The sequence below is a fragment of the Podarcis vaucheri genome (genome assembly GCF_965113315.1).
Source record: "Podarcis vaucheri genome assembly, chromosome: 16".
Taxonomy (NCBI): Eukaryota; Metazoa; Chordata; class Lepidosauria; order Squamata; family Lacertidae; genus Podarcis; species Podarcis vaucheri.
In genome coordinates, this window is record NC_138754.1 from 26,838,806 (window position 1) to 26,863,545 (window position 24,740).

Sequence of the window (24,740 nt, forward strand, 5' to 3'; positions counted from 1 at the left end):
CACCATTTTCTGGGTTCACCCCTCCAAGAAGGAAAGGAGCCACTGTAAAACAGTGCCTCCAAGTGCCATTCCAGCAAGGTGGCCCAGAAGGACACAATGCTCAATAGAATTGAAGGCCACTGAGAGATCCAACAGGGACACCCTCATTCACCAAGGTGACGAAAGCAGTCTCATCTCATAACAAAGCCTGAAATCAGATTGAAGTGAATCTGGATAATCTGTCTCCTTGAGAAACCCCTAAAGCTGAGATGCCACCGTGCCTAGCTCCAAAATGGGATGTTGGAAATTGGCTGATAATTATCTAATATGGTGGGATTCAAGGCAAATCACAGGTATGTAATATCATGGAGCTCAGGCTAGTTGTGAAAATGTGCATGTGTAAGGCTATCACTGTGTCCGCCCTCAGATTTCTGTTGTTATTGCTCTGGGGCAAACTGAAATTGGTGTCTCTCCACCCCACTGAGTCCTACTAAGCAGCATTACCTGCACACTGAAAGATCTAGAGTTGCCTTGGATATGATTCTTGCAATTCCATTCTTGATGTCTTGCTACTTGCTACTTCATGTCATTCCCTTTGAATTGCATCAGTGGATCCATGTGGTTAATGGAGATCAGAACAGGCAGGCTCTTCTCAGCTTGGAATTCGGAGTTTCACCTAGCCTACAAGCTGTTACAGTACCTCCTCCTCCTCCTCCAAAAATACTGGCAGTGCTTGTCCCTAGCCTAGGGCATGCACACACAGCTGAGGCAGAATCTTGGCATTTTGCACTCTCAGCATCTCCTCAATTTACTTCCACCTGCCCTGCAGCTCTGCTTTCCAGTATGCACAGCCCATTTACCAAACTATTGTGACATTCCTGCGTGTTGCCAGTGACCAGCCATTCCTGTTCAGCTGCTCCATTCCCGAAAGTTCTCCTCTGAGTACACTGCTGCATACAAATTGCTTGGAATTGCAAGTGGGGAGAGGGCAGTTGCATTTTAGTATGCATTTTAATTATGTATGGACTATATTTATTAATAATGGATTTTATACTTCTAAACTGCATAGAAACCATTTTGGCATGCAAGAGGTGCATAATAATTCAGGTGCTGCTTGTGGGCTTCTCTTTGGTGAATCTGGTTGGCCACTATAAGAACAGGGTGCTGGACTAGCTCCCCAACCCCTTCCTGCTTTGGCCTCATTCAGCAGGGCCTTTCTTGTTCTCCTGAAGCTGTTCTGGACCTGCTGTTATAAAATTTTAGCAGCAAGGCCTTTTCCATGGCAACACCTATGCTGTAAAATACCTCCCTTGGGACATGCAAATAGCCTTCAGACAAGCTACCAGCTCAATTCCTGTCTTTCTGGAGGCCTAATCCCATATCTGCATTATTTGGCTAGGGGATGTGGGTGGTGCTGTGGTCTAAACCACTGAGCCTCTTGGACTTGCCGATCAGAAGGTCAGTGATTTGAATCCCCACAACGAGGTTAGCTCCCATTGGTCTGTCCCAGTTCTTGCCAGCCTAGCAATTCAAAAGCACACCAGTGCAAGTAGATAAATAGGTACTGTTGCGATGGGAAGTTAAACAGCTTTTCCGTGCGCTCTGGTTTCCGTCACGGTGTCCCATTGCAGCAGAAGCGGTTTAGTCCTGTTGGCCACATGACCAAGAAAGCTGTGGACAAATGCCGGCACCCTCGGTCTGCAAGTGAGATGAGCACCACATCACAGTCAACTTTGACTGGACTTAACAGTCCAGGGGTCCTTTACCTTTACTTATTTGGCTATTTTGAGCACTGATCCCACATGAAGTCTCAACGGGCTTTACTCCTGTCCTAAAAGTGCAATTTTGTGCATGGAAGCCCCACTGAGTTCAATGAAACTTCCTCCTATGAACTTCTAACCACCATTGCTCAGAAGTCCCATTGAATTCAATCGGGTTTATTCCCAGGTATATTGAGTTAGGGGCTGCAGCTGGTTTAGTCTGTATACTTTTAAAAATAGTTCTAAGGTATAATCGTTCTAACAATTTTTCTCTCAACTTTCTGAGATCAGTTCCAAGAGTCCTGTCATCTGTTGTTTGATCGTTTAGTCGTGTCCGACTCTTCGTGACCCCCTGGACCAGAGCACGCCAGGCACTCCTGTCTTCCACTGCCTCCCGCAGTTTGGTCAAACTCATGTCAGTCAAGAGTCTTAACACTCAAGAGTCTACAGGACTATAAAAACTGGCTGGTGGAGGAGTGGAGTCGGTTGCCATGACTACAACTAGGCCTTCGAGGGCCCAAGCGCCGGCTTCCGGCTTCCTTCTGGCGCTAAATCCCCATCATTACCTGCGCTCATCGGCCGCGCTGTAGCTTTGTGATTGGTCGATCTCGGGGCTTACCAACACGTTCAGAGGAAGGGGGGGTGAATTCCTAAGGGACCGTTCAAGCCAAATGGGATGCCAGGAAAAAGGCAATGCCGTTTCCCCTCCTCTCCTATCATGGTTTATTTTTATACAAATTTTATACAAACAGCTTAGGCATTCCGAAGTAGAAAGCGAATTGTTTCCACCGCGTTAATAAAATGGACCACACCACATGGAACGTGCCACCCACTCTGAGAATGGAAGGCGGGAAGCGCGCGCGCCGTGACGGTTGAAACGCTTTCTCTCTCCCCCCCCCTCGCGTCATTGAGCAAATGGTACACCCCAACCGCCCGTTCCTGCTCCTCCAGAGTTGCCAGTCCGCCAGCCCGTCTTCACTTCCCACGACTGGTGCGCTCTCAACGCAACTTGCTTCTTCTTCTTCCTCCCTCCCCGCGCGCTCTGCCGATATGCAAATAGCGGGGCTCCGGCAGCCAACGGGAAGAAAAGAGCCCGCCACGCCGCACGGCGATTGGCCGGCGTCGCGGGCAGCCGGCAAAGGCTAGCGGGTTAGGGTGCCCCCTTGCGGCTGAAGCCGAAGCGGCGGTGTCGGTGTGAGGCGCGGGCGGCATGAGCAGGAGGCACCGCGGCGGCGGCTGAGGCCGCGGCGGGGCGGGACCGTTGCCGAGCTGAGGAGCCAGGAAGGAGCCAGAGATGGCGGTGGTGGCGGCGGTTCCGGTGGCAGCGGCGGGTTCAAGCGGGCCGCCGCTCCTGGCCGCTTCCGTCCTCCTGCCGGCGCTGATGCTCTTGCTGCTCCCGCCGCAGCCGCCTCACGCCGTGGAAGGCGCCGGCCTGACGGAGAACGTGATCTGGGCGGTCAACGCGGGCGGGGAGGCCCATGTGGACGTCCACGGCATCCACTTCCGGAAGGACCCCCTCGAAGGACGGGTGGGACGAGGTGAGAACGTCCAGACGGGCCTGGTCAGCCTGTGGAACTCACTGCCACAGGAGTTGAGGGGGGAGGGGGGACGCATAGTTCAGTATCTCCCATAACCACCACCAGGAATAATACACCTACACATGAAGGATTGTCCTTAGCAATCATAGTCTCTGCACCCACATTTTAATTTTTTTAAAAAGGACCTAAGGCAGCCAACTGACTATAGCAGGGAAAGGGATTCTCCCATAGGTTTTGCACTACTGCCCCAAAATGGGGAGTTGTAGCTCAAAACATCTGGACCAACCCACCCCTTTCCTGGAAAAAGGTTGCCTTAGGTGGCTTCTGTTAAAAGCAGCCGGGAGAGATGGGGTGGCTTGTTGGGTGTAATAGTAAAATGCAGCTTTCATGCGCAGGGGTAGGATGCCTGATGTGGTAGCGGTGAGAACAACTATGGCGTCCTGCATACCAGCTCTTAGAGCATTTGTTGCAGACACTGGGTGCTAGGTGGTCATCAACCTTTTTTTTGACTCTGCACCCACCTTTAATCTGGACACGTGTTTGGGGGCCCATTTCTTAACTTTTTACAGTATATTTCTATGGTGGAAGTGCTGCTGCTGTGACTCACCTTGGATCAGGCTGTGACCAGGTAGGGTCACAACCCACCAGTTGAAGACAGATGAGGGTAGAGGCTTATAAAGTTATGCATGGTGCATATAGTTGTTTTTCTTGTTTGGTGCTAGAATTCAGAGTTGTCAATGGAGGCTATTGGCAGATAGGTTCAGGATTAGAAGGAGCACTTCTTCATATAGCACATAATGTGGACTATGACAATTTGGTGCCCTCCAGTTCTTTGGGGTTGATAGGCATTGTAGTCCCAATCAGCACATCCATGTATGATGCTGAGGCTGGTGGAAGTTTTAGCTTAAAACGACTAGGTTGAGGAAGGCTGCTATAATGGAACTTGCAGTTGTTAGAAGGCATGGCATAGCCAGCCACTAGGTGGTTTTGTGTAGGCAACTTCATGGATTAAGATAAATCTTATCAATTGCTGCTTGCCATGTTAACTACGTGGAACTATATGCAGAGGCAGCACATCTGTGAATGTGATGCAACTCGAGTGGCTCCTTTGGAGATAGAATGCTGAACTAAGGGGGCTTTGGTCTGGTTCAGCAGGGCAATTCTTTATATTATTACTCCAGCAAGTCTGCTGCTGCTTCCTTTCCTAAGAGTCCTTTCCACTGGAATTATAAAGCCATGCTCTTGTTTAGCTCCAGATTGACTGAGCTGGATTAATGTCATTAGTAGCAGTAAGATGCCATGTGGAATGTTCATGCCTGCTAACATGAATTGGAAGCACTAACTGAGAAAGAAACTACCCTGCTCTTAACAACAAAACTCTGGCTAAAGTGGGTTATGTGACCCTATCGTTACTGTATGATGCAATAGTGGTTAATAATAGTTTGAAGCTGGTGTAGCAGCTGAGATGGTAGCCTGGAAAGTCCCCAGTTCAAATATTACCCCAGCAGTGAACTCCCTGGGTTGCTTTAGGCAAGCTATTCTCTGATGCACAGCCAGTCTCTTACCCCACCCACTGAGGTGCAAACTTGGGACAATGGCCTACCTTGCACGTTGTTCTGATGGTTCTGAGAGAATGTAGGCAAAATGCTTAGAACACTCCAAAATACTAGAGTCAATTGCAAAAAAAATCATATTATTTGCCATATAAATTCTAGTTTTCTTTATGCTAGAATAAAGTATTGTCTGCTTTTATTTTTTTACTTGTTGAAAGCATTCTTACCCCCAATCCCCCAATTTTCAGCTTTAAAAAGCCTTCAGAGCAGCTTACAAATCAGTTTATAAAAGAGAGAATCCCTGTCCTCAGGGGTTTGTTTTTTTTGTTCTCTGGGCTCCTGCCTTGTCTCCTGGGCAAGTTGTCTTTTTGGCCCACATTCCACTTCTCCTGCACCCATATTTGCATTCACAGAACCCCGCCATATTTCCTATGCCATCATGATGTCAACTCTCCTTTCTTTAGAAGTAGAAATTCAAAGCAGCACAATATTATTCCACCTTGCCACTCTCTTGAGCTATAAAATGAAGGGAGTGAACACATACTTAGGGTAACCCATCTCCTGTGACCTTGAAAGGTTGCTCCCACTGTCCCTCCTGTTTGCTGCAATGGCCTGCTTCCCTTCGTTCACCCAGGACTGAGCCAGCTTCTGTCTCTTTTGCTCCACACAACCACTCCATTTGTGTCCTCTTTTCACCCAGATCCCTTTCTAAATGCACACTGCATTGGCCTCTCTTGCGGCTGCACTTTGTCCTTTCAGGGGCTGTCCCCCCCTTTCCCTTATAATCCGCATAGCTAGCTTATGAACAGGGAACAGCAAACATGGGGAACTGGACACTTAATGAGCATGTGGTCTGTTCCCATTTTGGTTGGTGCACGACGCAGGGTGGGGTGGGTTTCTGTAGAGATGGGTGGGGTGACTGCTGACTTGCTAAAATGAGTTCCACAAAGGTTCCAGGTGCTTTTCTTGGGAACCGTTTGTGGTTACTGTAAGCCGGAAGCTGCTTATTATCAGACTCATAGCTGCTTGTGTTACAAGACGGCCCCAACCATTTTTTTCCTTTTTATTTACATATTCACTGTTAACCTTCTCCTTCCTTCTGTGCTGTGCTGATCCTTTCAGGTGTTGGAGGACAGCATAAGTCATTGCTCAGCTTCTTAAAGAGAGCCCCTTGTGTTCGCTGTCATTTACCCAGAAGTTCACTATCCTTCCAGGCTAATTTCACCAAGGTGGATGTGTGTGTTGCTTTCTCTCTCGCTTGGCTGCAGTTTTTCTTCTTACATCTAATCCAAACTCTTGGCTTACGCTGGCTGCTGGCGTCTGTGCCTGCTAATTGTCAGGTAGCCAGCCAAATCTAGGCTGAGAGGCAAACTTCTGCAAGGAGATTTCAAGTGTACAGAGGACTTTGCCACAAAACTGCAGTGCACAGTTGTACACTTCCGTCTTGTTGGGGTGGGGAGGCATGCTGGGGAAAACGTCTTAACAGACTCCATGATTGTGCAATACAGGTTGTAAGCTGCAGTCATGTTTCTAGTCTACCATGCATTCTAGTCTTGCTCAATATCTTGCTTAGCAGAGGGTGGAAATTTCAAGGAAGCACATTTGGATGAAATGTTAGGAGACACTTGCTAATGATTAGAGCTGTTTGACAATGGAATAGGCTGCCTTGGCAGATGGCAGGCTCTCTGTAAGCAGAGGTGGGATGGTTCTCTGAGGTGTTGTAAGATTCCTGTACTGGGTATTGGGGTTGGTCTAGATTACCTTTAGAATCACTTTCCAAATTTAAAGTTCTAGGATGTGGTTTTGAAGTATATCCCTTTCTTGTAATCATGTTGCAGAAGCTTCTTGTCTTTTTGTTTCAAATATTCTTAGCACCATTGTACCAAGTAAAAATCCAGATTTCTCACTCAGAGCCATGCCAAGTTCGTACAAATATTGCTTACCTTGAATAGTTAAGCGTCACTGCACTGAAGCGTTGCTAAAGATTTATTTTTTCTGCGAGTACAACCTGCCTCCTCCCTTTCAAATTGCTCTGTTCGGCAAGAAATGAGGACTAAAAACAATTTCTTTTACAAGCAAGAGCAATTCTGATTGCTGCACCTCAAAAGTTATTGTAGGACTGGAATAGGTTCAGAAAAGAGAAAACAAAATGATCAAGGCCGGAACAACCCCTCCTACACGAGGAAGGTTACATTGGTTGGAGCATTAACTTTAGAAAGAAAATATAGTGAGGGCATTAAAAAGTTTTGCATGGTATGGAGAAAGTGGACAAGGATAACTTTGCCTCTCACTCTCATAATACTAGAACTCAGAGCCATTCACTGAAGCTGAATGTTGAAAGCTTCAGGACAGAGAAAAGAAAGTACTTCTTCACACGGTGCATAGTTAAACTCTGGGATTTGCTCTCACTAGATGTAGTGATGGCCACCAACCTGGATGGCTTTAAAAGGGTTTTAGACAAAGTCATGGACGACAAAGGCTATCCATGTGTACTGGCCACAATGCCTGTGCTCTGCCTCCAGTGCTGCTGGAAGTCACATGTAGGTAGAGTGCTCTTGCACTCATATCCTGATTATGAGCTTTCCAGAGGAGGCATGTGTTTGTCCAATGTGGGAACAGAGTGATGAACTCGGTAGACCTTTGATCTGATCCACCGGGCACTCTTTATGTTCATCGGAGTAAAGTACTCCCTTGCTTAACTTGTAGCGTGGGTCTGTGACAAATGTCGCACACTCTCTCTCTAGGCTTTTGATAGGGACTCTTCTTTTACTCTTTAGATCAGGGTGTGTATGTACTATAAAATTTGCTGCTTGCTTATATTGTAGCTTTGCTGTCCGAAGCAGCATCTGTATATTCTGCAACGTTCATTTCATGCAATAAGCCAAACTATTCCTTTTGCCAGATAATTTCTTGTGGGTATAAGGTTATGGGCAAACACATATTCATAACAAACACACATTGTAACTATAGCAAAAGGTCCTAAACCTCTTGGTAGTGTTTGCAGGAGTACACATAAGTGCAGGACAACCATGTGGGTTCAGACACACCTTGTCACACTGGTTCTGAGCACAGCCTTCCTGGTAGCTAAAATAGCCAAACCAACAACACATCTATTTCCAAAGTGCTCTGAGGTGGGTGGGAAGGAAGGAACAGACTGTCAGTGAACTCAGGACCATTGGTGTCACTGTGCTCAGGCAGGTGTTTGAAGTGGCATAGGGCTAGACCGCATGTAAACCTCCTTCAAAGCTCCATCAAAGGTGGGGCTGGTGGCAGTTTCCTCCTGTATTTACAGCTGCAGAGAGGGGTTTGACTCTGTACTCAAATCTGTAGCCCAGCAGAAACACAGAACTCATACATTAACTAGTCTTTATTCTGAAAGAAAAGTCGAGAGAAGAATTGGCCTGTTTTTCTTGTGGGTGATCCACTCATCCCCACCGTTTGCAGTTTGACCATTTCCCCCTCCCCAAACTATGCTACTCATTGCTAACAAAAGCAAGGAGGTAGTGATGGTTTTAATTTTCTATCATTCATACAGGCTTTCTTTGGAAGAGCTATGTTTGGCTGCTTCTAGAAGTATTTCTCTATGAGTCCACAGCTGTTCTAGCTGCTCGGCTTGTATGCACACTGCAGTTCACAGCAGGCCTTTCTCAAACTGCTGATAGTTGAGGCATCCCCCCCACCCTGGAAAGCATTACTTTTAGAAGGAAACAATACACACTTTCATAACCCTCAGAAGAGCCCAAGCTCTGTGTTACTTAGCTCATGCAGAGGTGCAGTGGGCAGCCTCCCCTGAAGGAGTTGTTTGTGGTGTTTCTGCACTCAGGAATCTTTGGATTGTTCAGTCACTCCCATATAGCCGAGTGGTCCATCCATCAGAAGAGGCTGATAGAAAGGAAAGCAGATTGGAGCAGCTGATCTGGCAGGTGCCCAGCAGTAACTTCTAGGGGTAGTGTGTTGGTAGCCCTTAAATTTGATTATGAAAATTGCAAAGACTTCTGTGGAAGCTTAACAAACTTCATGCTTCTGCTTTATCGTGGTAACGTAGGCCCAGGGACCTGATCATGAAAACGTGGGTAGTCCAATATCATTTCTTCAAGATACATGGAATTCCCCTAAAGTACAGCTACCTTGGGCCCTGTAACACTGTGCATAAAAGCTTTTACTTCCTGGTGGTTCTCCCCACACCCTGCCCCAAATTCAGTGAGAGAGACTAGTTGCTTCTGGCATGTAGAGCAAGACTCCAGTGCCCTGCAAAACTGTGAAGTGACTCTGTGGTCTTGTGTCAGAGGTCTGCTTGGAACACAAAAGCTGCTCAAAGATCATCTTCTTGAAAGAGGAACATGTAGAGGGGATGATCATTGCTGACTCAGACCCAACTGAAAGCTCAGCAAGTGGTCCCCAAAGAGGACCGGTTCACCTATGTGTTTGTCACTTGTGGATCGCAGCATCAAGTGTCTCTTTCATGTGAGAGTTTGTCAGAACTTCCACCCAAGGAGTTCATTTGTGTTCATCACTATCATTTCAGATAGTGACATCTAGAAATGAAAAATTAAGGCATATATGTGCATGTGTGTCATAGTTCAGGGGTGGGGATTTCTTTCAAATTTCATGGTCCAGGGCCAAATTTCTTTGTGAGCAAACTTGGCGTGGGGGGGGGGGTATGCCAGTGGCTGGCAGAACCAGAGGCAAAAGTGGGCAGGCTGTATTCCATCCATGCAAAAGTGAATGGTTTCTGCACACTTACACCTCCATATCCAGGTAAGCAAGAGGCATTGTTAGAGCACAAGGATACATTCCACACAGGTAAAAACCCTGAAGGTGCAGAGCAGGACATGGAGAGAGCCCTGAGGGCCAGGCAGAGAGACACAGGGCCACATTTAGCCAATGGGCCTGAGGTTCCCCACCCCTGCTGTAGTCTTTCTCACAGAGTGTTCCAGGCACCTGATCTGCCCCCTGATCTAGGACTTTGCCCTTAAAATGCTGAGTTTGGGTGAGGAGCTCTCGGTAGGGACAGGTGTGTAGCCAGAAGTGTGGGAAGGGGGGAGGGATTACGGAACAGAGGTAAACTCCAGCAAGTATTTTGAGAGTGTTGCCATTTATTTTTGGAATCCAGCCTCCGATTATGGCATGAAACTGCCGATCTTGCGATCCAACCCAGAGGATCAGATTCTCTACCAGACGGAACGCTACAATGAGGAAACCTTTGGCTATGAGGTCCCCATCAAGGAGGAAGGAGACTACGTTCTTGTGCTGAAGTTTGCTGAAGTCTATTTTGCACAGTCCCAGCAGAAGGTAAAACAAAAAAGTACTTTGTTCTGGAAGGACTCACTTAAGTAACACCCATCAGTGGTTGGGTCAAGTGCCAGAGGCCTGCTGCTTTTGCCATATGATTATGTGGGACTCAAGCATGCACACCTTTCACGACATGGGAGTGCTTGCCTTCACTCTTCCAGCATACAACAGAACTCATGTCGTCGTCCCCCCCCCCGCCCCGAAATGAAGTATCCTGGAGTCACACACACAGATGCTCTTTCGGCGCGGGGGGGGGGGGCGGACCAGGACCTATCAGACCATTTCTGCTGGTGGAAGTCACTGTTACCAGTTGGTTAACTGACCTTTGTCATGGGAATATAGGAAGTTACTTTCTTATGACCCAGGCCATTTAGTTCATTAGCATGTACCCTGACTGGCCACAGCTCTCCTGAGCTTCAGATAGGGATCTCTCCCAGACCACCCTGGAGGCACCATAGATTGAACCAGGAACTTTCTACATTCAAAGCAGATGCTCTACCACTGAGCCAAGACCCTTCCTATACAGTGTCATCCATTGCACTAGAAATCAAAAGACAACCGTGTGTCCTTCCAGCTCTGAAATATGTTTTTGCTGCTGCTCTTTCCAGTCGGTTGTATTGACAGGTTGTGGTTATAGAATTGTAGAGTTGGAAGGGACTACAGTGGTGCCTCGCAAGACAAAAAGAATCCGTTCTGTGATTCTCTTCGTCTAGCGGTTTTTTCATCTTGCGAAGCAAGCCCATTGAAGGATTAGCGGATTAGCGCTATTAGCGGCTTTTAGCAGCTTATCTGCTGGTCGGATCAGCTGATAAGCTGCTTAGCGGCTTATAAAAGGGGGGGGGAGGGAAAAAAACCAGCAGGAACTCGCAAGACATTGTCGTCTTGCGAAGCAAGCCCATAGGAAATTCGTTTTGCGAAGCACCTCCAAAACGGAAAACTCTTTCGTCTAGCGAGTTTTCCGTCTTGCGAGGCATTCGTCTTGCGGGGCACCACTGTACGAGGATCATCTAGTCCAACCCCTGGAATGCAGGAATCTTTTTGGCACTTGAACCCATGACCCCAGGGCAGCCCTCTCACCCAACCCCCCTGGCTGCTAGAGGCCCTACCACTGAGTTCAGGCCCTTTCCCATAAAATTGAGACCTATTTTACAAGCAAAACCAAAAGTTGCTTGTCTTCTTTATTTGACCAGCTAAGGAAATTGCTTTTCTGCCAATAGATGAGTTCCAGGTCTTGGCACAAACACACTCCTCCAGCTGAGATACAAAATCAGCCAGGCAGCATCTCTCTTAGTTCAATGACTATTGGTAGCATCACATGTAGGCTTTTTTTGTTACACAGGATTTTTCACTGGGCAGTATGGAAAGGCAGCTGCTTCCATCCTCCCTAAGAAGTTTGTGTGAACTTGAAAACTTGCATGCTGCTACACCTTGAAAGATGTCAGTTAGGCTTCTCTCCTGGCCCTGCACAGTAGCAAGGTCAGGATGATTTTTCTGCATCGGCGTTCCTCCAATCCATAGCTTGTTGTCCTCCCATCTTTGCTCCTAATCTGACTTCTACTCTGCAAGAGGCCTCATTCCTTTGCCATATTTCTTTCCAAAGGTTTTTGATGTGCGCTTGAATGGCCACGTGGTGGTGAAGGACTTGGACATTTTCGACCGAGTCGGACACAGCACAGCGCATGATGAGATTATTCCAATTGGCATCAAGAAAGGGAAGCTGAGCGTCCAGGGAGAGGTCTCAACTTTCACAGGGAAACTCAACATTGAGTTTGTCAAGGTAAGAAAAGGCCATTGCTCACAAGTGGCTTCTCTTTTTTTTTTTTTTAAGAAATATTTATTAAGGTTTTTAACAGTAAATCACCAAACACATAAAATACCATCACCAAGATAATAGAAACAAGGAGAGAAAGAAAAAAAGCAAAAGAATTAACACAGAATAGAAAAAGATACAACAAAATCAAATGTCCAAAAACCATATTTTCATAACCTTTCTGACTTCCTCACATCTCCCTTTCATGCGTTCCCAATTATAAAATTATGAGCAGCAATTTATCACCTTGTTTCAACTCTTATCTTGTAATTTTCAAATATTATATCTCCAGCTTTAGATATTTTTATCAAATACTTAAATAATTGATTTAGACATAATATTAATCCAAATTTCATCTTTGTTCTTAAACATCACTTATTCTCATATTTCTTTCAACTAGTTTACTGGTGCCATGTTGTTTTCTAGCCTGCATCTTCTTAACATTCATATAGTTTACAATATTTTTGTAGATAGTCCTTAAACCTTTTCCAGTCCTCTTCCACTGTCTCTTCTCCCAGGTCTCCACAAGTGGCTTCTCTCTCTCTCTCTCTCTCTCTCTCTCTCTCTCTCTCTCTCTCACACACACACACACACACACACACACACGGTATGGATTAGGAAGGTTCACTCATTCCCTGGCCCAACTATCCCCAGGAGGAGGCTTAGGCAAGAGCAGGTTTGATTCTCAGTGATGATGGGTTTCGTCACGTTCTTGATCCAGCCTCCCTTTATTCAGGTAAAGGGCTACCATTCATGCCTTTTGAGAAAGGTTAAGTGCTGAACATGGAGAAATGTTTGTAGGGAGGTCAGATCTGACGCAGCCTCTGCTGGCAAAGGTCCTGAATATAAGAAGAGCCTGCTCAATCAGGCCAAGGGCCCATGTAGTCCAGCATCCTATTTTCACAATGGCCAACCTATGTTAAACCCCCTATGTCTATGCCTATGTTGAACCCCCCAGCAGGATTTGAAACAAGGGCTGCAATAGGACTGCACCCCCAAGCTGTGTGGGCAATCTTTCCCTGGACATACTTCCCTTCCTATGTCTGAGAGAAAAATATCCCTCTTTTAAAAGATCAGAAATCCTATTGACAATGGCATGATGTCAGTGAGTAAGCAAATTTCCACAACATTTGGACTATCCAAAATAGTCTTCCAGGGCCAGATTAACAGAGATTTAAGGAGCTTCACCCCTTTCCCAGATGGATTAAAAAGAAAATAAATAAAAAATGTAAAATGTCTTAATAAAATGTGTTGACATTAAGTGTCCTTACATAACTTGGTTTACAATTATATCTACATGGAATACAAGCATGACATGGAAGTAAATCTTCATATGTTTGCTTGGAGTATTTGTGCTCATCTACTAACCAGAGTTCTCAAGGTGGCTTTCAATATGTGTTTTAAAATACAACTAAACAAGCAAGAGGTACAGAGATGTGTACAGGTTTTGCTCTTGGATATTCCACTTTCCACTTTGCTGAATTATTTTGGGCCACGGCAGATATCAGATGAAATGGCTACTCTATTTACTTCCATGTTGTGGAAATGGACTGTCCTGCTCAGTAACTGCCAGTTTGTGTGTCTAGGAGCTTCTGAGCACTGAGCCTTCATGGCTCTTTCTTCAGAGCCTTACATGTACATAGAGAACCGAATAGTTGCCCTGAGGCTGCGGAAGCCAAGAGAAGCAACCCATGACTGCAGCTGTTAGGCAGTACAGGGGCCTAGGACTACTGGAAAGTTCTTTGTGTACACACACACACACACACACACACACACGGCTCCTAGATAGAGCATCACAAGGGGGAAACAATTCAACCATTCTGGCTCCATTCCACTAGCCAGGGAAGCAGCATTCACCCCTGCCAAAAAGAAAACACTGCCTGTAATATTTGGATTGCAAAAATGAAGAGAAACATGCTCTTGCCTCTGGCACCATCAGGAACCACAGCACCCCTTTCAGCACCCATCAGCAAGGAGAGATCAGCCTGGCTATAAATGCCTGCCTGCATCTCATCGCTTTGTTCTGACATTGTCCAGCTGGTCTCCATCCTCTATTTTCCCCCTCCACATCCCTTTCCTTGGATGTCTTGTCTCCCCCACCCCCTGTAAACCCATGTTGACCAAAGCTTCTGTATATTACAGAAGGCACATGGATTGCATGCCCAGAGGTTTTTGGTTCTGCATAGCTGCAAATAGAAACATTTTATGTGTATCTAGTAATCACATGAATTTGTCTGTTAAATCTTTGAATGAGTAAGTTGAAAACTTGATATAAATTAGTGCTTTTTTATTACAGTAGTACCTTGGTTCTCAAACTTAATCCATTCCGGAAGTCTGTTCCAAAACCAAAGCATTCCAAAACCAAGGTGCGCTTTCCCATAGAAAGTAATGCAAAACGGATTAATCCGTTCCAGACGTTTAAAAACAATCCCTAAAACAGCAATTTAACATGAATTTTACTATATAACAAGATCATTGATCAATAAATGAAAACAATAATCAATGTACAGTATTGTACATGATAAAAATTAAAATTATTACTTTTTCTTACCAGCCCTGATGATAGTCATTGTTATGATGGGAGGCTTTTATCCATTTCCGCAGGCACAATCAATCAATCAATCAATCAATGAAGAACAAGCCACAGACACAAAAATGAAAAAGCCACACAAACAAAAACGCATTTTTTTTAAAGCAAAAACAAAAGTACCAAATATAAGCTCCAAATATCACCTCAGAACACTGCAATTGGAAATGGGAGGCTTTGATTACAAGGGGTGGGACACAAATTAGCAGTGCAACAGTGAAAACGGGAGGAAAAAGGCTTTGATTACAATGGGGAAGGATGCAAATTAGCAGCGCAACAGAGAAAATGGAAGCTCAGGAGCACGCTCAGCTTCTGAAGCAAAGTTCGCAAACCAGAACACTGAATTCTGGTTTTGCAGCATTCGAGTTCCAAGTTGATCAGGAACTGAGCTGTTCAAAAACCTAGGTACCACTGTACTTTAAATCAGTGGTTTAAGCTGCCTTTATTGGAAGTGTTACTGAATTTGGGAACCTTTGCCTTCCTCAAATTTGAATATTCCCCTAATATTCAAACTTTGATTCCCCTCCTCTTTTTGCCATTCAGACCCATAGATTTCAAAGGCTTTAAACTTACCTTTGTTTTTGTTCTAAATAAAGGTCTAATTTTTAAAGGAACTGATGACTTCAAACTATTTTTCTATCTATTTAGTCATTCAATCATTTCAAGTATTTATATACCACTCAATATTCAGAATTTCTAAAACCTGTATGGTTTATATGAATCAGCATTGTAGACAATTTCAGAGTAGCTGACAGAGAATGAAGCTCATCTCTGCTTCTTTCTTTCTTTACAGGGGTACTATGATAATCCAAAAGTCTGTGCACTATACGTCCTCCGGGGAACAGTGGACGGTAAGCTTATTTCTTATAACCCCTCTGATTTCAACCTCCTCCTGGTCACCAGTTGCCTTTTCTGTTACTGCAGTCAAAAAGTTTGCTCAAGTAAGACCCTATTCCTCCCTTAGACCCCATTCCATGACACCCTCATAGGAACAAAGGAAAGCTTCAACTTGCCCCTGGTAGAGGTTCTCAGTATTCTGAGTATCTGTGTCTGGGGAGCAACAGTGGGAGAGAGCTTTTGCTATTGGGCTTTCCAAGAGGTATCTGGGTGGCTATTGTGGAGAAATTAGTCTGGCATCTGGTAGGCCTTTTGATGTGGTCTAGCATGGCTCTTCTGCATCCTTGTGGATCGTGCAGGACATTCTCTGATTTGGACAAATTTCCATCTGTGCATCTTTGTACAGACACCCACATTAGACAAATGTTGCACCAACAAACACAGATCTCTCTGCTTAGAATAAATGATGTGTGGCAACATTCTTACTAAATGTGAATTTATTTGGCAGCATTCATGAATATTTGGTATGTTTGGTACAAATATGAACCTTGAATTCTACTGTGGAATATATTTTGCACCACTCATTTTCCTTTAATCTTTCTGTAATTATTATGATTATTATTTTATTGTCTTGTGGTTTTATTTTTCCTGCTTCAAAGACTTTTTTAAGCAAGCAATATACTGAAGACCAAATGTTTTTAAATGGAAAAAATTAAAAGAACGCTAATTAATTTGCAGGATTTACATGCAAAGTCAGTCTCGGGTAGTAATTAATCCCCAATAAGCTTGCTATATGAAGAGTCTCAAAAGTCTCTCTTGCTAATTATGTGTTCTTTTAATGTTTAAAAAAGTATTAAACTTCAAAAAAGAGAAAAGATTAAATGATATGGTTCAGTGTTAACCAGTTTGGATGGCAAAACTTCAGTTTTTGCCAAATTTGGAATAATTTTGAGAAACAGAGTGGTTTTCCTGAAGTCGGGGAAGGTTTTTCTAGGACACTCCAGTTGGCTTTGTTCTGCGTACATCACAGACCCTGGCATTTCTCCTCCTCTTCCCTCCCACAGATGTCCCAAAGCTACAGCCCCACCCCGGCCTGGAGAAGAAAGAAGAGGAGGAAGACGAAGAGGAGTATGAAGAAGGCTCCAGCACTAAAAAGCAGACCAATAAGAACCGGGTCCAGTCAGGCCCCCGCACACCAAACCCCTATGCCTCGGACAACAGCAGCCTCATGTTCCCTATATTAGTGGCCTTTGGTGTCTTCATTCCTACCCTCTTCTGCCTGTGCAGGTTGTGAAGGACGAGACTGCAAGGCCAGTGGCAGGCCAGAGGGGAGGAGTTGGACCAAGCGCGGAGGCTGTTTCGGTTTCTCATAATTTAAGGAAAATTTTAAAAGGTTTGTTAAGGAGCAGCAGGTACAATAAAGGGCAAGTTTGCATCATCCTCTTTGAGGAAGGCAGCCTTCACCTACCCACCCTCGCAGCAACTGCCGCCTCCTTGAGCCACCCAGCTGCACCATGAGCCGCCACCTTTCTGGTCCAGAGAATCTTGAAAGCAAAGCCTGGGTAGTTCTGGCTCTAAGATGCAGATGAACTATCTTCCCAGAGAACAGCAGGATGGAGGGGCAAGGGCGAGCAGCGGGGAGAACGAACAGGGAGGGGCACGTCTCCAAATGTTGGCATGAAGAAGCAGACTTTGCCATCACACAGCCTTGGCTGGAATAATCCACGTTTGTGCTAGGACTGCTTGCGGGGGTGGGGAAAATAGGCTGGCTTTTTGACTCCTGCTGAAATGTTTGTAACTCAACCCATGGTACTTCTTTTCTTTTCTGAAGGAGAGAGGGGCTCGCCCTTGCTGTTTGGGTAGAAAGGCTTTTGGTGACTGGAGCAGGATGAACAGGTTGGTCTTGTTCAGCTGCCCTGCCTGGGAGAAATGTTTTTTCCATGGTCACTGCAGCATCTGACCGGCCACTCTGGAAAGGCTTAAGCCTCCAGAGGGCAGTTTCTTTTCTCGACACAGAAACCTTTGTTTGTCCCTGAATGGTTCCCACTTCCCATTTGCTTGTCCTTGGGGGATTTCCTCTAATGCCCCTTCAATTGTTGCTTTAAATGTCCCTCTATTCTAATGCACGTGCGTGCACACATGCGTACACACACACACCTGTTTCGACACTCAGGACCCCTTTCCATTCTGCATGTCCCTGATGAGAACTTGGTACGTAAAGATTGGAGTTCTGGCAAAGATTTAGGATCTTTTTGATTTCCTTGGTGGCCTTTTAATCTCCCTTGTTCCAGGAGACCTGCCACCTTTTGAGCTGAAGAAGGCATTTTTTTCATTTGTTTTTAGGAGCACCAGCGCAGGGAGACGTCTGTCACAACTTGTCTCCATGCCCCTGGACCTCCTTGAAATGCTTCAGTTGTGTTATGTTTGTGTATTTGTGTTTTTAAATGGACTTGAAAAACCAAGTGCCAGTGTTTTGTTTTTGAATTATCAGGTGTATCTCACTTTCACTGGCTTGCTGGCCACCAGTTTCTGGTTGTTTCTCTTCCCCCATCCTCCCCAATTCTGGGAGATTAACATTAACAGTCTGAAATAGCCCTTAAAGAAAGGAGTACCATCCCAAGAACTGCAGATTGTATAGTGGCAAATCCTGTGCCGCCATAATAGTTGTGAAGCACAGTGAAAGGATGAGCCAAGTAGGCATCTTCTCCTTTCCTCGTTTTGGAGAGGCAGTTTCAGAATATGACCAAGAGAGATGCCTACTTTAAATCTGTACATTGGGTTCTTGTGGCTTTCTGGTTTTCCATTGCTGTGACAAGAGAGTGAGAATTGGCAGTCCAGTTCAGGGACAAAACACCGTAGAGAAAGGCTTTTCATGGGGAAACTAAACAGAGGGCGCATCTCCAATTGTTGGCTTAAAGAAGCAGATTTCGCTTTTTGTCTTGTCTTTCGGCACAGTGAAGATTCTTGCATAACTGTGAACTGGGCATTAGTTGGCAACTGGCAAGGCTGGAGCCCCCCTTGCACCCATTTTTTGCAGGCAATCTTTCTCCTCATGTCACCAGCCGAAGTGGTCTTGCCTAGACCGACCATTGTGGCTGATCCAGACTGTCGCCTCTTCATTGTGCTCCTTCCCTGTACCCTTATTTCCCTCTGCTCCAAACACACACACAATAAACTTCCTGCCATTTCCTTACACAGTCACTTGAGGATGTCTTAGTATGTGGCTGGCAGCTTTTTTGTGTCCTCTGTCCTACAGTCCTTGGCAAGACTGGCCTAGTTTGGGAGCCCTGAGCCCTGAGCAGCTTCCTTCACCCCTTCTTCAGAGTGCAGAAGTTTGCAGTTTGTTACTATAAGATGTCCTGTGTTAACAGTTGGGGCATATGCGCCCCTTGAGGTCCTCTGCTGATTTCCTCCCAGGTACAGTCTCGATGGGGAAATTGTATCTGAAAGGGGCCTTTGTTTCACATTGCCAATAAATGCATTAAACTCGACCAGATACTTCTTTTCCTCCACCCAACCCTTAGCTGCTTGGCTTAAAGGAGAGCCTGTCCAGATTCAACATCCTGCTGCGACTTTGGCCCCAGTGAATGCTTCTTCTCTTTCACCACCACCCGTCTGCCCAGTTTTTGTTCTCCGTGGTTGTTGAGCCTCATCTAAACACATAACTGCAGATACTGGCAGGGATGTGGAATAATCCCTGGGCTTGGAAGCCGGGTGTCCCATTGCACTGTCATCCTGCTGTTTACTCCTTCCATCTGCCCCTTCTCCCAGCACTAGAGCTTGCTATACAGAGCAGGGAAGCAGCGCTGTGTCTTTTCAATCCCAGCTCTTTTCCAAAGGGATTGATTTGAACTCAGCCACAGTTAGGTCTGGCTGGCTTAATCTCTTCACAGCAGGAAGGTGGGATGTGAGCTCAGGTACATGGCCTTGAGCTTTTGTCTTCATACCATTCGTGCATTATGATCCTGCATATTTAACTTCCTTTTTGACAGCTGCTTATTTCTGGGCCCATTTGGGACTGAGATAAACAGAACTGCTAGCATGTCATGAAGGCAGCCTGATTCCTCTAGAATTGCAGGATTCCATCCCAGGCAGGGCATCTTATGTCCTCTGAGAGTCGAAGCAGGGTGAAGTGCAGGTTTAACCTCCCATAACAAGGCTAGAGTTTTAAGAAAAAACTGCAGCTAGTACAGGGTTCAAGCAAAATGGTGCCACAGGAGAAGAGGACCATGCAGCAAGTCCTCTGCCTGCCAGGTAACTCATTGCTAGCATTGGTCTTCCCCAACTTATTGCCCTCCCTCCAGATGTTTTGGAGCCCCACTCCCATCAGACCCAGCATCCTACGACCGTAATGGCTGAGGCTGATGGAAGTGGGAGTCCAGAACATTTGGAGGGCAACAGTTTAGGGCCAAGTTTCTACTACCCAGTAGGAACTTACAAGCCCACTTTCATCCCCCTTTCCTTCCAGCCCTGTACCTTCTTGCTTTGAGGGCACTGATGGGTACTAACTGCCTCCCTGAATGTGTCTGTGTTCCCATCTGTTTCATTAAGAGGGAAAGAGGCCATTTGATGTAAGGCAGGACTTGAAATGTATGCAGTGCGGTTGAGCAGGATTTGGTGGTGAGGTCAGAAATTGGTCCTTGCTGCAAGAGCATTTGCACGCAGTGAGGAAATGATGTGATTTTGTTTCTCTCCCCTATAATCTTGAAGGTTCTCAAAGGCAATAGAGTACTGGCTGATTCAAAAGCTGTCCCATTAAAAAAAGATTCAGTGAGAGGGCTGAGAATTGTCTTGAGATGCCCATGCTTGGGATATGAAAAATGATCTGGTCACTTTGCCTACAAAGACACCCTCAGCTCCAGTTGCTGTGCAATGAAAAGTTTGGGTTTGCCAAATTCTGCCCTTGCTTTGGGAGATCTGAGAAAGAGCTCCTCTGATAAGCTTGCTCTTTTTGAATTAAGTTGCAACAAGACAACTTGGGCACTTTCTTCCTTTCCTAATGTTTGGCATCTAAGAGGTAGCAGTGAGCGGCACTATTTTATTTTATTTTTATTTTGGAGGACGTTGCAGGTGGAAACCGAAGGAATGCCAAAGTTGAATCTTATGTCTCTCCATCTTTTTTGTGCCTTCTTTATTTTTCAGGTAGTGAAATGACAACAGGTTCTGCTTGTAATGAAGCTTCTGTTCTAAGGAACTTCTGTTTCCTCTTTTTCAAACAGACAAATGTGTGTGAGATGGGTGGGAAAGCAGTCTCCTGTGAACCAGACATTCCTCATTTACAAATGCAAAAACTGCGGGGAAGTTCAGCCTCTGTGCATCTTACTCCATGCATTGTCAGGAAATGCTGGTGAGCTAGGGAGAGCTTCCATTCTTACACTTCAAGTTTAGTTGTGCTTCAGAGGAGGCAAACTGGCAGGTACCACAAAGCACATCTAAACCTGAACTGTAGAGTGAAAGCTTAATTCCTCAGCAATTCCAAATGTCTTCTGAGTAGAACCCTCTGGTCCAGCCTTCGCCAACCTGGTGCACTTCAGACACGTTGAAATACATCTTGCATCAGTCCCCAATGGGAACTTGTGCTCCAAAGCATCTGATGGGCACCAGTTAGCAAAGGTTCCCATAATATAATCCCTAACTATTGGGCAATCTGGTTGGGGCTGATGGGAGTTACAGTTCAGAACACCTAGAAGGATCACTTTGGGAAAGGCTGATCTAAACAGTCATTGATCGAGACTATCCTGATCTACAACCGGGACTTGGCATCAGTTCAGAGCATGCATATTTATATTCAGTGCCTGTCAGTGGTTGGGCTTTCAGATTGTTCTACCCCTATGTTGGATTCTTGTGTTGCAGGTACTGGGTTAGAGCAAATTGGTAGAAGAGGAGCATGGGGCCAGCCTTCTGCCTCCCAGGTGATTTGATGTTAATGTCCAGTTCTACAAGGCACTGGGATTTGCTAGCACTCCATGCTGTGACAGCAGGCAAGACTTCCTCCCCAGCACCTTGCATTGTCTTAGCACTAATACATGCCCTCCTGGCAGGTAGAGCAGGTTGGTGCAAGTGCCCTTTCCTGTGCTGGGACACAGCTATGAGAGTTTGCTGTGTTGTGAGGCAGTTTGAGACTCCTCCTGATAGGCACCATCTCTTACAGCATGTTGGGAGCATGTTGTTCCCATATCATCCTGAGATCACGGTGCAGTCATATGATTGGATTGAAACAGAATCCTCTTTAAGTGCACCATGAATCAAAGCATCCAGAAAATGAGATGAAGATGTTGGATCAGGCAGCCTGGCTTTATATATGCTGAAGAGAAAGCGAGGGTCAGGATTTGGGAAAGAAACCAGTCGCAAAAGTGCTAGGGCAGATCCACACCTGTACATTTGAAGCACATGACTTCCTCCAAAGGGTCCTGAGAACTAGTCCCCCCCCCCCCAGAGCTACAAGTCCCAGCGCCTTTAAAGTCATGTGCTTTAAATATGCATTGGAGGTCCTTTAAATGTATGATATGCATCTGTTCTTGGTCTCCCAAGACATCCACAAGGGTAAAATCAACTGAGCCTCTGAGCCTAAGCTTCTTCCAATGATAGCGTTGGATGCAGATTAAAGCATTGCTTCTTTCTTCAGTAATGATTGTTCAACATAAGCTTGCAGGGTCAAAATACTGTCTGAACTTCCAGTTGTTCTCTCCCCCCCCCCACCCAATGGGGAACAAGAGGAAGTTTTAGTCAATAGACTATTGTCTTGGGGGTCTGGCACTTCCTGATCTTAGCTTAAGGAAGAAGGAGTGTGTGTTTAAAGGCCACTGGAACTCATGACCATTGCAGCAGCAGCAGCACCAAAACATTTTCATCTTGATCGCAGCTGCTGGCATTAGCATAGAGCAGTCTTCACCAACCTAGTGCCCTTCAGATTTTGGGGGCTATATCCCCCATCAGCACAGCTGTGCTAGCTTGAAGCCGATGGAAGTTTTAGTCTGAAAATCTGGAGGGCACCAGGTTGGGTAAGCTGTTGTAGAAAGGATCTCTGCCAGAGCTGGGGAGATACTTATAGTTAAACATTAGAGAAATGGTTTTGAAGAGATGAGATTCTTTTATGGGGTGTTGCGTATACTTTGTCCGTTCAGAAAGGGCCAGTGTCGATCAAATGCTTTACCACCACCCCTTTATTACTGTCCCTTCTTCCCCCCTGCCTTGGGCAGATGCTTTATTCTAACAAACTGAAGTGCTTTCCACCCTCCCATGGATGCTTTTATGTTCTGGTACCTTGACTATCTCGCAAAAGATCTCTCTCTTGAGGAGGAAATTTTGGGTGTGTCAGTGTTGTCTGCAGTTAAGGAAAGGTTTTACTGAAACGGTCTGCCTGCAGCCTGTTCCCTTAGAGGCTGACTGCTTTGTACGGGTCTAGAAACACAGAACATCTCAAGACCCAGAATTCTTCAGGCATCCTTAACCGCAGCCTCTTTCCAGAACTCGTGGGGCGAGTTGCCCCAGTCCTTGAGGTTCATCACCCGCTCCCCCACAAAGCTTCCTGACTGCCCAGGGAAACCTGGTGTCTGAAGGACTGAGTGATGGAAGGGGAGAAAAGCAGGAAAGAAGACTAATAGTCTGTAGGGCCAGCTGGGGAGGCTTTAAAAGGCTATGCATGCCTTCTTTCACTGGAAAAAACTTGTGTCGTGAGTGCAGTGAAGATCCAGGAGCAGATTAGTGGCCTCTGACAGGGACTATTTTGTCCTCCTTTATTGAACACATCATGGGATTCTCCTGTGCCTTTCACATTTACGTGGGGTGATCTTTGGGGTGCCTTTAGGGAGTGCCTTCTGTTACTCCAGAGGAAAGGCCATTGTCCTCCCCCTCCCCTTTACTTCCTAAGCAGGTAGGGTCAAAGTTAGACCCCTGTCCTGTCCATCAGTTCAGCAAGATTATACTCTTTATCACTGTTAAAGCAGGTGGGAACTTTGAACTCCTGCAGTTTTCAGATGATTGAGGCCCATCTTGCTTTACCGTGCTGGGATCCTATTAATCTCTCCCACACCACACATGAAGCTTGGATCTGTGCCCCTGCTTACTTATGAGGCATTGATGTGCTTTCAGGCAGCTGATCTCTTGGGCTCTTAGGACAAGCCAGATGTAAGCTTGAAGGTTACAAGCCTAAGCTTTATGGAATCAGTTTCTGTACTGGTAGTTCTGTAACTTCAAAGTTAATTCCTGATTTTGAAGGAGGGTTGTGTCTTTAACCATCTCTTGCTTTCTATGTCTAATCATCTGCAGTTTTTCTTATTGGTGTATGTTTTGTTTTTTAATAACTTTGGGCAAAGGGTAAAAAGCACAGGTGTGTGTGTGCGTGTGTGATTGTACTGGCTTTGCAAAAGGACTACCCCCCAAAAAAATACCTGGGGAAGTGGAACAGGTATGAGTGAACTATTATTGCTTTTTTTCTCTTCTCCCCATTTTCACCCCTGATACATTTAGCTGGTTGGGTTTTTTTAACAAATAAAATTTTCTTGGGTTTACTTTTCTTTCTCCCAGGATGTCTGGTTTGAGGGGAAATGTTCAGAAATCTACTGGCTGGCAGTTTTAACCAGCAGTGTGTTTAAAAATAAATAAAAACAAAATTATATTGTCACTCAAAGGAACTGGCGTTTTTCTTACAAACAAACAAATATATGAGGGACTTTATGTCAGAGAAAATGTTCATAGCGCTCAGCTGTATGGAGCCAGAGGCTTAAACCGCACTGCAGCAGCTATTGCAGGCTGCCAAAGAGACTTAGTTTTTAAAACCCCATCACCACAACTCAGAATTATTACAGCATCCGAGCAACTCTGCTCCTGCCTCTGCTGAAAACTGTCCTGTTGCTCATCCCTATGGGTGGTGGCATCTCATTTCTCTCTATTCTAGTGGCTTCTGCATTTAAACTTTCCTGATCCTGAGTGGCTAATGTGTGAGTTGGGGGTCCTATTCCTCCACATCAAATCCCATTCTGTGAATGGGTGCAAGCATACATTTGGTAAATAGTGGGTCCAATTTTTAAAAAGGGGAAATGTATTTTGTAGAGGGTATGTGATAATAAAGCTGCAGCTGGCTGAATTCTGTTGTGTCGCCTTAGATTCGGAAATGGATTAGACAGTACCCCAAGCTTAGGAAAAGCAAAGAAGTCCATTCCTACCTGTCCCTTAAATCTTGAATTGGCCCAGTGGCTGGGCCTTGTCCAATTCTCTCTCCTGTCTTGTGCCAAGGCCCTGGGCATGATCAATGTGTGATTCATCATCCCCTCTTTGGAAATATTTATTTTGTTATGCACTAGAGTAGAATAGTCACATAACAGAGCCCGATTTAAAGTGGGCTTCACCAGCACCATAATTTTATTTCTAGCTTCAATTTTTAAG

At 45.5% G+C, this 24,740-nt stretch overlaps 2 protein-coding genes across 4 annotated transcripts in view; one reads left to right on the forward strand and one right to left on the reverse strand.

Annotated features, from left to right (window-relative positions):
- The window catches only part of LOC309521117 (uncharacterized protein), a 184,987-nt gene that overhangs the window by 29,527 nt on the left and 130,720 nt on the right, over positions 1-24,740 (reverse strand). The window lies entirely within an intron of this gene.
- On the forward strand, positions 2,917-23,979 carry MLEC (malectin). The gene is made up of 5 exons (XM_082203434.1): positions 2,917-3,277; positions 9,944-10,122; positions 11,723-11,899; positions 15,313-15,370; positions 16,421-23,979. The coding sequence occupies exons 1-5, from the start codon at positions 3,034-3,036 to the stop codon at positions 16,648-16,650; spliced, it is 888 nt and encodes a 295-aa protein (XP_082059560.1). The 5' UTR covers positions 2,917-3,033; the 3' UTR covers positions 16,651-23,979.